At 38.1% G+C, this 15847-nt stretch overlaps 1 protein-coding gene across 1 annotated transcript in view; it reads right to left on the bottom strand.

Moving 5' to 3' along the window:
• The window catches only part of LOC135156659 (retinal rod rhodopsin-sensitive cGMP 3',5'-cyclic phosphodiesterase subunit delta-like), a 40394-nt gene extending 27021 nt beyond the window's left edge, over positions 1–13373 (bottom strand). The window contains exon 1 of the mRNA XM_064109556.1: positions 12779–13373. Within this exon, the coding sequence (XP_063965626.1) occupies positions 12779–12819 (41 nt within the window). The 5' untranslated portion in view covers positions 12820–13373. The remainder of the gene's footprint in view (positions 1–12778) is intronic.
• Positions 13374–15847: the final 2474 nt, after the last annotated feature.

Below are 15847 nucleotides of genomic sequence, written 5' to 3'. Positions count from 1 at the left end.
ACCAGCATAAACGCAGTGTTATGCTCCTGAACTTTATCTGATGAATACCTGTGATCTTTAGTGAAGCTATCAGGGGATCATCAGCAGACATGGTTTTATAGCGCACATCTCGATTACGAGAGATTAGAAGATGGTGTGCGGTAATCGGATCATAAGTTGGACTCCCAATATCTTAATCTGATTGACCCCGTTCCCATTGATGTCCTTAACTAGTCTTGTGAAAACCACTTAAGTGGAAACGAGTTTAAAGTGTAATGGGAATGCTCGAAGCTGTCTTGGAAGTGATCTTAAGTGGTCTTTGTAAGACTGGGCCCTGGTATTCTTCTCCAATTGGGAAATTTACTCTAATCAATCTTTTTATCCTGATAAGAAAATACCATACATGGGCAGTATTCTCAATATTTTATCTTTTCTCACAAAAATCTCAGAGATATGACAAAAGCTGTATTCTGGTGGATGTCCAAACTTTGATCCTAAATACTGTAATTTCTTTTGTCTTTTCTCTTTAGAGCACAAAAACAAGCAATTTTATAAATACTCTTGATCCCATTCCTTACATGAAAAAAGTTAAGATAGGGTCTAGCAGTCAAAAGTTTTGTCATTTCTGTATAAAGTTAGTACCATATTCCCGATGCCATAGCAACTTCAAGTCAAGCACACAATGATATTATATAGATTCCATGTATATTACATCTAAACTTTCACTCATCATCAATTACTACACTGTATTGTAGTGCATAATCGTTTCATGCTACAAGAAGCTAAATGTACATGTACAGTAGGCCCTACATGAAAATTCAGTTTTTCCCTGTGTAGTTCATCTTTTTTTTCCTCTCCCTCTTTCAAAAATAATTCTCAGCTCTCTGTCACTGTTAATATCGGTAATTATTAAGCAGATGCAATTGTGCAATGCCAGCTGTGTGTGTTGAGTCTTATAATTGTCTTGTCTTTTTTTTATAAGTGATATTAACACCTAAACAAGTGGAACGCCTCTGGCAGTCTCGCCTGCATTACGCAATTTAATATAGCAGCAGCGCTAACTTTGAAAACTACTATAAAATAATCATTCACAAACACACCATTCATATAATGACATAATACCACGTTCATTGACCATAGATGACATTTGAACGGTGACTTAAGAATTGTCAAATACACCCATGTCCACATTTCATTCACTCTATCCATAAAATTTCAAAGTTATGATGGCAATTCAACAATTACCCCAACATGGCCTAAGTTTATTGACCTTAACTGACATTCGACCATGATTTTGTGACCTGAAACTCACAGGGGATGTTTAGTGATACTTGATTACTCTTATATCCCAAGTTTTATGAAATAGATCCATAAACTTCAGAGTTAGGATGGTAATTCAACAAATACCCCCAACACGGCCAAAGTTCATTGACCCTAAATGACCTTTGATCTTGGTCATGTGACCTGAAACTCAAGCAGGATGTTCACTAATACTTGATTAACCTTATGTCCAAGTTTCATGAACTAGGTCCATATACTTTCTAAGTTATGATGTCATTTCAAAAACTTAACCTTCGGTTAAGATTTTGAAAATAATTCTCCCAACATGGTCTAAGTTCATTGACCCTAAATGACCTTTGACCTTAGTCATGTGACCTGAAACTCAAGCAGGATGTTCAGTAATACTTGATTAACCTTATGTCCAAGTTTCATGAACTAGGTCCATATACTTTCTAAGTTATGATGTCATTTCAAAAACTTAACCTTAGGTTAAGATTTGATGTTGACGCCGCCGCCGTCGCCGTCGGATAAGCGGCGCCTATAGTCTCGCTCTGCTATGCAGGCGAGACAAAAATGAGTACGCCTCTCCTAGTGCTGGCCGAACCATAGCAGCCGAGCCATGCATTGGAAAACTCGCCTAACGTTTGGGCACATTGATTAATTGTAATATTCAGACCCACATTGGTACAGGCCTACATGTTCCAGAGGTGTGATAAAGGGTCTGCTTTTATAACTTTTATAACATGCCTCAGGGGCCAGGGGGTTTCCCCTATCATTGGATATTTTTGTACAAGTATGCCTACATGTACATACATTGGTAAACTCCATACAAACAGTAGGTATATCAGGGACTAATCATCTTCAATACAAATGTCAAATCAATTTGGAATATCAATTCCGATGAAAAAATGTTAATGAAGAAGAAGCTTTTGAAAATTAATTTATAAAATAATACTGTAGGCCCACAAAGATGCATTCTTTTCCAGATGTCTAATATTAGAATTTGCAGGTGGTAGTGCTACATATTAGTCTGCTGTGCAAACCCTTCATTTTAGTATAGTCTGAATACGCAGTCTAAGGTCCCTGACTTGTGTACAGAAAAGGCACCTCTTGCTCAGGCTGAAATCAAAACAGCATGTGTGTGCGTATGTAATTGAGTTTTTTCAGACATATATCGACCAGATATGATAATTAAAGGGGAAGTTCACCCTGACAAAAAGTTTATTGTTAAAATAGCAGAAAAAATAATAAAAAATATTGCCGAAGGTTTGAGAAAAATTCATCAAATAATTAAAAAGTTATTAGAATTTCAATTATTTGATTTGTGACGTCATATGCGAGCAGCATTCCTACATAGCGAATGGTAAAAAAATCAATAAAATGTCATTTTCTCAGAAAATTGAAAATGGTTTTCACTGTACCTTTTGTATATCAATAGACAAATCATTTCACACCCGATCATGAATAGAAAACAAAATTAAGTCATCAGGAACCATACAAAATTTGAAATTCATGCATTTTATATTACATAACACATGGGGCAGCTGCTCATTTATGACGTCACAAATCCAAAACTTTGAACTCTAATAACTTTCTTACTCTTTAACGGATTTTCCTCAAACCTTCACCAATATTTTTTACTATTTTTTTCTGCTATTTTTACAACAAAGTTTTCTTCAGGGTGAACTTCCCGTTTAACAGTCTGGGACTGACTTTTAATGTCACTGATCCCGATCCGGAAAGACGTGGTCAAGCAGGGCTTGAACCTCGAACCTCTGCATCAACTTGTAAATTCCCCATGTGTAGTTTGGATTACAGGCACACGCCATAATGCCCAGTTGTATTTGTGCTAGACTTGTATGAAGACCCACATGTTAAATGATCAGAGTTTCAGTCAGGGTCTGCGCCTTCAGACTATCCTTCTACCTACAAAGCAGGCAAGGCAATCAACCGGATGGAAATAGTCATTTACATTGTACATGTATGATGATTATTAAAGCAGTTCACAAAGAGAAAAAAAATATATATTGATTCCATGCACCTGCAAACAGAAGAGAAATGGCAAGATACATACATGTACATGTAGCCTACATGTAGGCATATTCAGACCACCTCAAATTTCAAGAATACCACCTTTTCTTTCCTGACCTTGCCCGATCACTAGATACCAGGTACAGTGTATTATTGCCAATGTGAAAGCAAAATATTGGTGATATTCCTGAAAGAAAATACCCACTATTAAATACATGAAGTAGGCACTTGCCAGTATTACAAGAACTTTTGCCTGTTAATAATGTTATACCGAGGTTAATAAATCAACTACAACTGGATCTAATGTTATACCGAGGTTTTTTACCTGACTGCTAAGAAAGCATGAATGCCTGTGAGCAAGCAACCAGGGGATCAAAGGCTTAAGGTCCTCTCAGAGGGACCTGGTAATGAGGATACATGTAAAAGCCTTACCAAAGGGCACTAGCGCACCATTTGGGAATCGAACCCGGGTCACCGGAATCCAAAAGCCCCGTGCTATCGCGCCTCTATGAACAGCATTAATTTTTTTATTATTCACGTACACTGTATGTATATCCAGTTGGATGAATTTCAATTAAAAACTATTGACAATGAAAATTCAAGATACTGTACTGTACATGTACGTGTATAGTATGCCTGCAGGCACAGACCCTGATTGAAACTCTGATCAACAAGGGGGTCTTCACACAAGACTACATTATAGCACTGAGCAAGAGGTCCTTTAGTATACACGTCATTGTAGGCTGCATATTCAGACCAAAAACTCAAGTGGAGGGTCGCCACAGCAGATTAAATACGATGTAGGCTTTATGATGTATGCATTGGGAGTTATATACTATGGCCCGTATTCTGATAGCAGGTTTAACTTAAACTCAGGTTTAAAGTTGTGGTTTAAGTATGGGAAGCCAAAGTATCAATTTTTTTTATTAAGTTGCATGTTTCTTATGTTTACTGTGCTCTTTCCTGATTCATTGACAGTGAAGACAGTCATATATTTATACTTCCTAGACAATTATGAAAGATTTGAGAGCCAAATGAGCTAAAATATGATATCTCTACTGTTAGTGATTTATGTAAAAATTGGCTATCCATACTTAAACCACAATTTTAAACCTGAGTTTAAGTTAAACCTGCTATCAGAATATGGGCCAATGTAGCAAAGTACTGGCACGTAATTTGAATACCAAGGCAATGCAAAGTCAATCAGTGTGTACATGTACTCTGGCTGCCATGGAAACCAACAGCTACTGCCATGATAGAAATTGGTCATATACATGTATAGTGAGGTGGTGTCTTTACAATTTGTATGTACATACATGTATATGTACCCCCCCCCCCCAAAAAAAAAAAAAAAAAAATCACCATCACAATCATCATCCCCCGGACCCCCTTTGCTTATAAAAATGATAATTTGAATAACACTACCGATTATTACAACCAATATTGCTTGAAATTATTATATATTGAGCTGTGTGAAGACACCTTATTTTCATTTTTTCCCCTTGTTTCAAAATACAATTTACGTACATGTCAATGATTCAAATGAGAGCTTCATGTACATGGAGTAGAATATGTAGAGCTTGATATTAATGTTTACACTTGCTAGCCCCACTATAACATGTACAGGTCTGCAAACACAATGTACATGTACAGGTACTAGGGCATGGGTTATTCAAACAAGATTTATCAAACTTGATTTACAGTTGATCTATATTTCATTAACACTGTAGGCAAGTCAACTCCATGATGTCCATATCATGAGCTACACTTGTATGAACACTTGCAACATTGTTTCTTTTAATGAAATGTACAAATATAGCGTGTACAGTACTATATTACTATCCATGTACTGGTAATCATAATCAGCATCTCTTTGAGGTATGAGATTTTGAGGATTTTATGTCCCAAATGTACATGTACATGTCAGTGGGTGATCAAAAGCACTCGAGATAGGGACATTAAACTTTGCCCCCAAAACTTCCATGCTTGGGCAAATAATGAACGGATTCGGATGGGATAGCATCAAAGCAGATTATAACATGAACTACATACATATATATGAGGGTGCATCACTGTATAGTGGTTCTGACTCTCATCTTTCAAACAGAGGGTCATGGGTTTGAATCCAAGCCATGGCGTGTTTTCCTGCAGTAACAGATTTATCCACATTGTGCTGTACTTAACCCAGGTGAGGTGACTGGGTACCTGCTAGGATTTATTCCTTGAATGCACGGAGCACTGCTGATAAAGCGGTAGCTCAAGGTAAAGTCGGGGTAATAATAGGTGAGCTTTGTATCCAGCTATGCCTGTAATTATTATTAGCGATTTTAAAAGGCATGAGTGCAATTGAATGGTACAAGACTTTGCATGAAACAAAGACCCCATTCTCAGTATGCACTTTCAAAAACTTGCTTGGTGAAAATGGTTCACGAAACCAGTAGATTGCTATGCTAGCGTTTTCATCTAATCACCCGAAAGTAGTTTTCTAAAGCACTTCACGTAACATGGTCTTGTTGCTATGGGAACGTCTCAGAGGGGTGACTTGTTTCACGTGAAATGTGAAACCACATTGTAGAAATTCTACACAAAGTGTGGAGAGTAGTGCGCCAAACATTGTGCAAAGATCACTTCCCGAAGAACAGTTGTCCTCACCGACGCTTAAACTTAAACTAGGGCAAAGCGGTCTTAAAAACCACACCGCAAGGTGGTTTTCCAAACTGGTTTGAAAGATGGCTTCGAGTGTTCCCATTACACAATAAAACAAATTTCCACTAAACTAGTTTAGGACTTTAATGAGAATGGGGTCAAAGATGCTCAACCATGGACCTACATGTACATGTATATTCAACACGGTATAGTATACAAATATACAATGACACTTGAGGATCTGGCTAAAACTATTCGCATCGAGGGAACATCACATAGTACTATACTCCCGAGGGCCATCGCCTTATTGCTTTATATCCCTTCCACTCAAACCATTCCTCATCGTTTTACCACGATCGATATTCTTCATTGATACCCGACTTTTACAGCGAAACGATTTTTAATAAGTCGATATAGAACAATCGTTGAGAAGTTGAGAAAATAATAAGTCTTGCCGTATGAATCGTCTGTTCAGCGAGCGCACCTGGTTAGTGCAGGGGGGGGTCAAACAAACGTATAGTTCACTTTTTCCCTAGGGAAAAAATGGACTATGCGTGACGTCAGCAAGGAAAATGAACTATTTCATGGCAAACGTTTTTCGTAGTAAAACTATTCTTTTTCTCCTTGTGTACACTCTCAATACAACAATCTTAAAGGAGAAGGAAACTCTTGGAGCAAGTTAGCTTTTGTGAAAGCAGAAAAATCAAAGAATAAGATCAACAAAAGTTTGAGTAAAATCGGACTAGGAATAGAAGAGTTATGAGCATTTGAATGTCGAGATCACTAATGCTAAGGAGATCCTCCCATTGGCAATGCGACCAAGATCTATGATGTCACAGATGAACAACTCTCCCCTTTTGGACACTGAAAATATACCCCAAAACATCTCTTTTTGCTCATTCTAATCATATGACAAACGATTCATCAATGATATAATGTTGTGAAACCTCTGTACTTGTCCTCTCATAAAGAGAACACCTTACATTGTGATAGACTCTATAAAAGTGAGAATATAAGTGAAATAAGTACTAAAGTAATGAGGGAGTTGTACGTGTGTGACATCACAGATCTTGGTCGCATTGCCAATGGGAGGAACTACATGGCATTAGTGATCTCAATATTCAAATGCTCATAACTTTCTTATTATTCATTCAATCTTCCTCAAACTTTCAACAATATGTTTCTTTGATTTTTCTCTTTGATATGGATTCAGCTGGTTTCAAGGGTTTCATTCTCCTTTAAGTAAGGGATATAATTCAATATATAGTCCAACAGAGCCTCTCTCTTTAATAGTTCCATGACATTTGCACCCCCCCCCCAACAATTGCTCTGCTAAAACACACTAATCGAAAAATACTAACTTCAACCCTGTAACCTGGATTGAACACTATACCCTACCCTAAACCTAACATAAAACCCTAAACCTAGAACACGAAACCCTATTGCAACCCTAACTCTATATCTTAAGGCCACCGCACACCTTACGACTGTTCGCGATCCCATTTTGGAACAAATCGCATTTTGCTCATTTCCCGAAAATGTGAATGGAACATATCATTTTATTTGAGGTTAAAATTAATTGAAAAAATACTAATATAACCATTTTGAAAGATTGCAAGCCTTTATTTTGGAGTAAACGCAAAATTAGTTTAAAATCGTAGCCAATCGTACGACTGCTATGACGTCATTATGACTAAATATTAAATTTGCTTTTATTCTAATATGCTCTTCACATTGCATTTCCTTAACCCCATATTATCCTTAACCCCGGACTATCCTTAACCCCATACTATCTTTTTTTGGATTCACACTGTCTTTCTTAACCCCATACTATCTGCTTAGCCGGGGTTAACGCCTAAACCCCGGACTATCCCACAGCTCATGAATATTGATGATTTTACCATACAGAGCGTGATTAATGTGCAATTTCGACTTCTGTGATTGGCTATTGCTTAGCCCCACTTTTCCTTAGCCCAGTTTCGTTTCACACTGCATCTCTTAGCACCGCAATTGTGGTGCTAGCACCACAATAAGCCGGCTAACCCTGCTTTTTTGCAGGGCCAGATAGTACTGTACTATTTACCGTGCTAGCCCACTTTGCTAAAACGTAGTGTGAAAACGAAGTGGGCTAAGCTTAACCCCAGGAAATTGGTGGGGCTAAGGCCCCCCTTAGCCCCACCAATTTCCCGGGGTTAAGGAAAAAAAAAGTACAGTGTGAAAAGCATATAAAAAGGATGATAGCATAGTCACAGATTTGAACATAGGTATTCGTACAATGATTTAGAACATTACACAGTAAGATATTCCATGTCTCAATATTAGCATCAAATTCTAGGTTTTATTCCAAAATCGGATCGCAGACCAATCGTAAGGTGTGCGGTCGCCTTTAGACAAAATAAAGCCTGTCTGCCGGAGGAATTGTCACAGGAAAAAATGTTGTGTCACACCCCTCTTTCATCAAATTTCATACAATTGGATGAATACGGAATAGGCATATTCGCTATACAGTCAACCTGTCTATTCAGGCCACCCCAAAAAACAAAACAAGAGTGTTGCTAAGGCGAGCACATAATACGCCTGCCTGTAACACGGAAAATGGAGTTATTGGTCAAGCAAGAAAAGTGGAAGGTGGTGACTTCACCTTTGACCTTCTGACCTCAAAATCAATAGAATTCCTGGGATCTATGCTAGTATCGTACACACCAAATACATGTATATGGGCCTAGGTTAAGTTAAACTAAAGTCATCGCGTTAACAGGACTTCAAAAGGGTAAGATGAAAACATGTCACTGTGATCTTGACCTTTTGACCTCAACATCAATAGGCTTCCTGGGATTCATGCCAGTATCATACATGTACACACTAAATTATATGAGCCTCTAGAGGTTAAGTTAAACTAAAGTTATTGCGTTTACAAGGACTGCAGAAGAGTAAGATGAAAACATGTCATTGTGATCTTCACTTTTGACCTCAGGCTTCCTGGGATCCATGCTAGTATCATACACACAAGTTATATGAGCCTAGGTTAATTTAAACTGAAGTTATTGCATTTACAAGGACTGCAGAAGGATGAAGGTGAAAACATGTCACTGTGACCTTGACCTTTTGAACTCAAAATCAATAGGCTTCCTCAGGGGATCCATGCTAATATTATACACACCAATTTATATGAACCTGGGTAAAGTTAAACTGAAGTTGTAGTGTTTACAAGGACTGCAGAAGGGTAAGAAGAATACATGTCACTGTGACCTTGACCTTTTGAACTCAAAATCAATAGGCTTCCCAGGATCCATGCTATTATTATACACACCAAATTATATGAGCCTGGGTTCAGTTAAACTGAAGTTATCACGTTTACAAAAAAAAGTTAATGGACGGACGGACAGACAGATGGACACTGAGCATGATACCATACTACGTCCCGTAGGACGGGCGTATAAAAAGTGATCACTACATGTTATTCTTTGAATAAAAGACGTATTAAAGTGATGAAAAAAAAAAAAAACAGAATTGATGAACAGAAAATGATAGTTAGCAAATCTACTCGTCCTTAAAATGAATGAAGTATTACTGATTAAAAAAAAACAATACACAGAAAATGATGGAAAGCGAATCTTCTTTGAATAAGACGTAACTGATGAAATAAAAAAAATACAGAATTGACGAAAAGAAAATGATGGGAAACGAATCTACTCATCCTTTGAATGAACAACGTAACCGATTAAATGAAGAAAAAAAAGGTTAAAAGACAAATGATGGAAAGGGAATCTCCTTCTTTGAATGATGTAACTGATTGAATAAAAATACAGAATTGATGAATAGAAAAAAGATGAAAATACTTGTTCTTTGAATGAAATACGTACCTGATTAAAGTTTTATAAAAATACAGAATTGATGAATAGAAAAAAGATGAAAATACTTGTTCTTTGAATGAAATACGTACCTGATTAAAGTTTTATAAAAATACAGAATTGAAGAAAAAAAGATAAAAAAGGATTATCTACTTGTCCTTTAAACAGAAGACGTCATTGTTAACATAAACACTGAAAAATAAACCATGGAGCTACATGTAGCTCCATAAATAAACAGTGGAAAGAGAATCTACTCGTCCTTTAAGCCAAAGACGTAACTATATCTGGGTCACTCAGCCAGGAGCTGCGCACATCGATTTCTAGCGGGGACGTGTCTTATGCGCGCGCTCTAGGCAGTTTTTCAACCTGCTGTCTATCGGGTTGATATGCGTGTATATACTCATTCTAGCGGGTTGACAACATGTTACCCATCTTGAGGAGTCCAAAAAATGACGGGTCTGCTTCGAGATTGCGTCGTGTTTTGACCAAAAAGTGCCTAACGGGAAAATGCGCATCCCGCAAAATCATGCCAAGTTTCTTTTTCTCTGTATTGTACTTAAGAGCCAAGTTATATGATCATGATGATTAGCTGCAATGGAATCAGACAGTGTCAAACAATCAAGCATTTGTTCCAAAGAAAAAGAGAAAATAAACCAAACATTGCCAACCTTATTTTGCCACACATGGAGTACTAAAAACAGAACAAGGTTATAATTATATCATACCCTTGTTCATTGAATGAGTGGGTCTAATGAAATATTTTCAATTTTTTGATAAAAAATCTAGATCTAGGCCTAGCCCTAGATAGTAGATCTAACTTAGGCCTAGTCAGATCTAGATTAGAATCTAGGCTAGACCAAACGCTACGGTCTCTGTCATACTGTATTGGTTGTTCCGCTGAACTCCGTTGGCTCCACTCACCAATTACAGAGACCGAAGTTCTAACTCGATCTGTACAGGGACTCAATGGCCATATGTTTATGTATTAAGTTCTGATGAACCAGGGAAGCGGGAGTTGCACTACAGCCGAGTCACTTTTTTCCCCTTTTAAGTTTATTTTTCCCTGATTTGGTGCATTTCTGGCCAAAAAGTAAAAATAATCTTTATTTTGGTCCAGTTCTTTTTATATATTTTTATGAAATAAAGACAAAAATTGATGAGCCCCGTCAGGGGTATTTTGCATTGTTAACCCCCTAAATGTGGCTGCACGATCGCGAGCCATCTGAGTACGAGGAGAATTTTTTTTAATGTTAAAAAAACTCCTTGAAACAGACGGCTGCCAGCTGTCTAAATCTACACAAGACTTGGAATGAAATACCTAGATCTAGTACAACTTACAAGTCAAGTCTAGAATAGTCGCCTAATAAAAAGATTATAAAATGGCTTACATGTATCTGTAGTACTGAACGATAAAAAGTGTTAAAATTCATAGGAAAAAAAAGAAAGAGTTCATATGCACCCCCACCAAAAATAACAAGATTGTTGAGACTTCTGGTTTGTTCACTTCAGATTTTTCTATCATTTTTTTACTGTTGCTTTCCTTAGTTGGGACTCACCTCGTTTTATTTGCAGTCAAGACCGTTCCCGCTATGCTAGTGAGAAGCGCCGATACCGGAAGTGGTATTTTAACGATTATCAAACGATAGTTCGACTAGTCTCGACTCACAGACCCTTACTGACTAAATAAACCGATGTCTATGGACAATTACACGCACTAGATCCTGCTCGAAATTTGACGGAATAAAGCCATATTTTGGTATGTATTTCCACTCCCTCATCACATAGATCTATGTTCTATATTTAGGGCTAGATATATTATTCTGAACCTTCTCCATGTTTTTATTTTCAATTATAGTGGGGGTGCTATGGAACTCTTACCCAAAAAAATGGCCCCCCCCCCCCCACGCCCAATCTGATTCTGACTTAACCCAGGGAGCTTACCGTGTATTTGACCATACTCACGGGACTAGCGTGATTTATGGTCTAAATATTTCTCCAAATGAATTGTGAAAACAGAAATTATGCACTTACATGTAGGCCTACCACGATTATATGGATGAAGGTCTAACGAGTGGCAGTTTCCTGACAACGAGGCACAGACTGGAACTTCAAAAAAACGAAAAGTTCTCTCCTTCTACCCCCGTCTCAATCAGCCATTTTTGTTATGAATCGTAACAAAATGGCCGATCGAGACTGGGGTTGAAGGAGAGAACTTTTCGTTTTTTTGAAGTTCCAGTCTGTGCCTCGTTGTCAGGAAACTGCCACTCGTTAGACCTTCATCCATATAATCGTGGTAGGCCTAAGTGCATAATTTCTGTTTTCACAATTCATTTGGAGAAATATTTAGACCATAGAGCCCAGGGGCTTACCGAGTAATTCGCCATACCCCACGGTAGTAGCGTGAGGTATGGTCTAAATCATTTTAAGAGTAAATAGTTAAAACAGAAATTAAGCACTTACCACGATTATATGGATGAAGGTCTAACGAGTGGCAGCTTCCTGACATCTAGGCACAGAGTGACAGACTGGAACCTCAAAAAACGAAAAGTTCTGTCACGGTAGCTTTCCTTCTTTCAGAATTCATAGCAAAATGGCTGTTCGAGACCGGTACCGAGGGTGTAGGGCGCATGCGCGAATTTGACAAAGTCTATATGCGCTAGTGCTATAGCCTCGGTCTCGATCGGCCATTTTGTTTTGAATTCTGAAAGAAGGAGAGCTACCGCGACAGAACTTTTCGTTTTTTGAGGTTCCAGTCTGTGCCTCGATGTCAGGAAGCTGCCACTCGTTAGACCTTCATCCATATAATCGTGGTAAGTGCTTAATTTCTGTTTTAACTATTTACTCTTAAAATGATTTAGACCATACCTCACGCTACTAGTACCGTGGGGTATGGCGAATTACACGGTAAGCCCCTGGGCTCCGGCCTGCTGCGCGGGCCGGAGCTCCCTGGGTTAGCTAGTCCCGTGAGTATGTGATTTGGAAAAGGATACACTTTGAAACCTTTTAAAATATCTTCTGCTCTACTAGGCATTTTGACTAAGGGTTCGTTGCAATTTATCTCAAACTGAAAATAACATTCAAGATCCAAAAATACGTCTTCCAAATTCCGCAATAGGATGTCAATGGGCCGGTGAATTCGGGCCACCACGCAGGCGCAGGCTCGGCAGACGGCACAGCCACAGGTCGGGTCGAAGCTCAATCCACGGGGGTCCTCTCGTCGTCTCGATCAGGCAACAACGAAAACTTAAACGACGTAGATGTAGATCTATACAAGTGTTTTCTTCAATTGGTATCAACACTGTTTTTCTGTAAGATCGTTCCAAAAAGCACAGTTGGTTATTCACAGTGGCCCATATCCTTGTACCAAATTGAATAAAACGTAGACTTGATATTGATGGTAGTCGACCGGTCGATGCTCAACTCCATCCCTTATTTCATGCATTGCATACTTCCTTTTTGCTAGCTGCTATAGGTAAAACAATCTCTAAGTTTAATCCATTACTTTGTACACAAGTCTACGTATTTCGGGATTCAGATTGTATGAAGTTAGCAGCTAGCTTTCTGCAGCGTTAATGTCACCCGGTAACAGCCGCATCACTCTAAACTATATCATTCCGCTTGGATCGTTTTCGTTTTATTTATAATTTTCCCAATTATGAGGTAAAATTTTTTGAGAAAATGATCGTCAGATATTTTTTTATTGAATAAAACCCAATATAATTTCTAAATACATTGGGATTTAGTATCCAAACCTGCTACATGGGATTATGTTTCTGTGTGTAAACAGGGTGAATTGATACTTAAAATTGCGCCAGTAGATGTCGCTCGTTCTAAATACTAAAAAAACTATATAGAGTGGATTATTGTAACTGGGATCTTCCTCCTCCTCCTCCTCCCCCGGGGGGGGGGGGGGGGGAGTCAAATACTACTGTACACATGCGTGACCAAAAACAAACGCGTATAAAGGGGTGGTTTTTTTTTCAGTTTTGGACACGGGCCGCAGGATCAAAAACACCGATTTTTAAGAAAAAGGGTGGTTTTGAAAGACTGGTCAATGGTCAATCGCGATTGATTTGGTAGTGAAGACCTTTTTTTTGGTTGTCAAAATTTTCCTGTACAAAATGCCCCCAGGCTTTCGGAGAATCCTCGATCCGTACCTGATATACAAGGGGCCGCGGAACGGTTGTGAAAGTGGGGGGGGGGGCTGACCATGCAAAAAATCATAATCAGATGGTAATTTTTACGTTTTTGTACACGGTTTTTGAAAAAAAAAATCTGAAGCCCCCGGCCCCCGCAGCCCCCCGTTTCCGCGGCCCCTGTATACAGTGCGTCCCAGAAAAAAAGGAAACCGTGATTCAGTTTAAAGTTTTTCCTATCATGATCATAAATTTGCTTCATAAAATGTACATGAATGGAAATATTATGCTTTCGATCTTCTTTGAATTTTTAGACCCATCTTAACGTTCATAATGCTCGCATGAGTGAGTTAGAACGATAGAAAATGATGCTATACCACATTTTCATTTGCACGAGCAGATTACGATTTTGGGTGAATTTTTTCTTTTTTTACTGCTTTTACTGCTATCTATTCGGAAATATCCACCTTTTCCTCTTTCATAATGAGACCTTATGCGTAAAATATGAATGATGCATGCATTGGCCGAGAAAAGTTGCACGAATTCGACTGATCGTTTGAAAAACAAGCATTTCGTTTTCCCATCAAAGCAGAAGACAATATAGGCTAACGGTGAATACTGTTCGGGCTAGGAAAACTCCCTTCATTGTTGCTGACCTGAGTCTATGGCTACGGGAATTCAATGTTACAATCGCAATAATTTTCATATTTTCTTTTCTTTAACTTCCCCAGTCGTATAATTCGTTGTTACATTTCACAGGGGTGGTAGACATAATTTAAAAAGTCCACAAATAATAGGGGGGACATTTGATATTGGGTGCCCCCTTTCCAAATGGTAGGGGGAAGCGCCCCCTGTCCCCCTGGGATTTCCGCCCATGTGCAGCACAACTCTCTATGGTGCAGAAAGCTAGACATGAGAGTGACATGGAAAAGATATAGTCATTTGAGCTGTGGGTCTGTCTGGCGCAGAATGCTCCAGGTCAGGCGGAGAGAGGATAATAATAATGATGATGATAATAATGATGATAATGATAATAATAACTAATAATAATATCATTATCATTATTATTATTATTATTATCATTATACTACTACTACTACTACCAATGATAATAATAACAATAATAATAATGATAAAGTGAAAGTCACTCTTGATCCACTCTTGATCCATGCAATTTAGAGTGCTTTGATATAGGATTGTAGTGTTAATTTATATATTTTACTCACAGAGGTTTATTTATTTTGTTATTATTTTTTTACTTTTCTTTTGTTTGTTTATTTTGGCTGTTTTTTCTTAATAGTTTAATGGGATATAGGCCTATCCTTTTTGTAATAAAAAAAAACACTTAAAAATAGTGTTGCAATCTTTATATTCTCTAAATTTTAAAGGATTTAAAATAGAACCAGGGGTCCGTTGCAGAAAGAGTTGCGTTCAAACGCAAGTCAAATAATCAATCGCAAGCCCATCGCAAGTCCCAAATGCGCGCTGTTGATTGGTTGAAAATCAAGTTGCGCATGATTTTTAGAGTTGCGATTGATTGCAACTCTTTCTGCAACGGGCCCTGATCTGCTATGAATATAGTGGTTACACTTCGTAATTCCGAAGATTCTTTATTCCGAAGGTTCGTTATTCCGAAGAATCGTAATTCCGAAACACGTAAATTGCCTATACCTCGATGTTCGTTAATCCGAAAACGAAAAAGGGTTCGTTAATCCGAAAATTTGTAGCGTTATTCCGAAGATTCGTACTTCCGAAGGTTCGTTAGTCCGAAAACGAAATAAGATTCGTTATTCCGAAGGTTCGTTCATCTGAAAACGAAATAAGGTTCGTTGTTCCGAAGGTTCGATAATCCGAAAACGAAATAAGGTTCGTTAATCCGAAAACGAAATAAGGTTAATCGTTTTTCGAAGGTTCGATAATCCG

Source organism: Lytechinus pictus, chromosome 14, assembly GCF_037042905.1.
Source record: "Lytechinus pictus isolate F3 Inbred chromosome 14, Lp3.0, whole genome shotgun sequence".
Taxonomy (NCBI): Eukaryota; Metazoa; Echinodermata; class Echinoidea; order Temnopleuroida; family Toxopneustidae; genus Lytechinus; species Lytechinus pictus.
The sequence above is the reverse complement of the archived record's forward strand: the minus strand, read 5'-3'. Positions and strand labels throughout refer to the sequence as shown.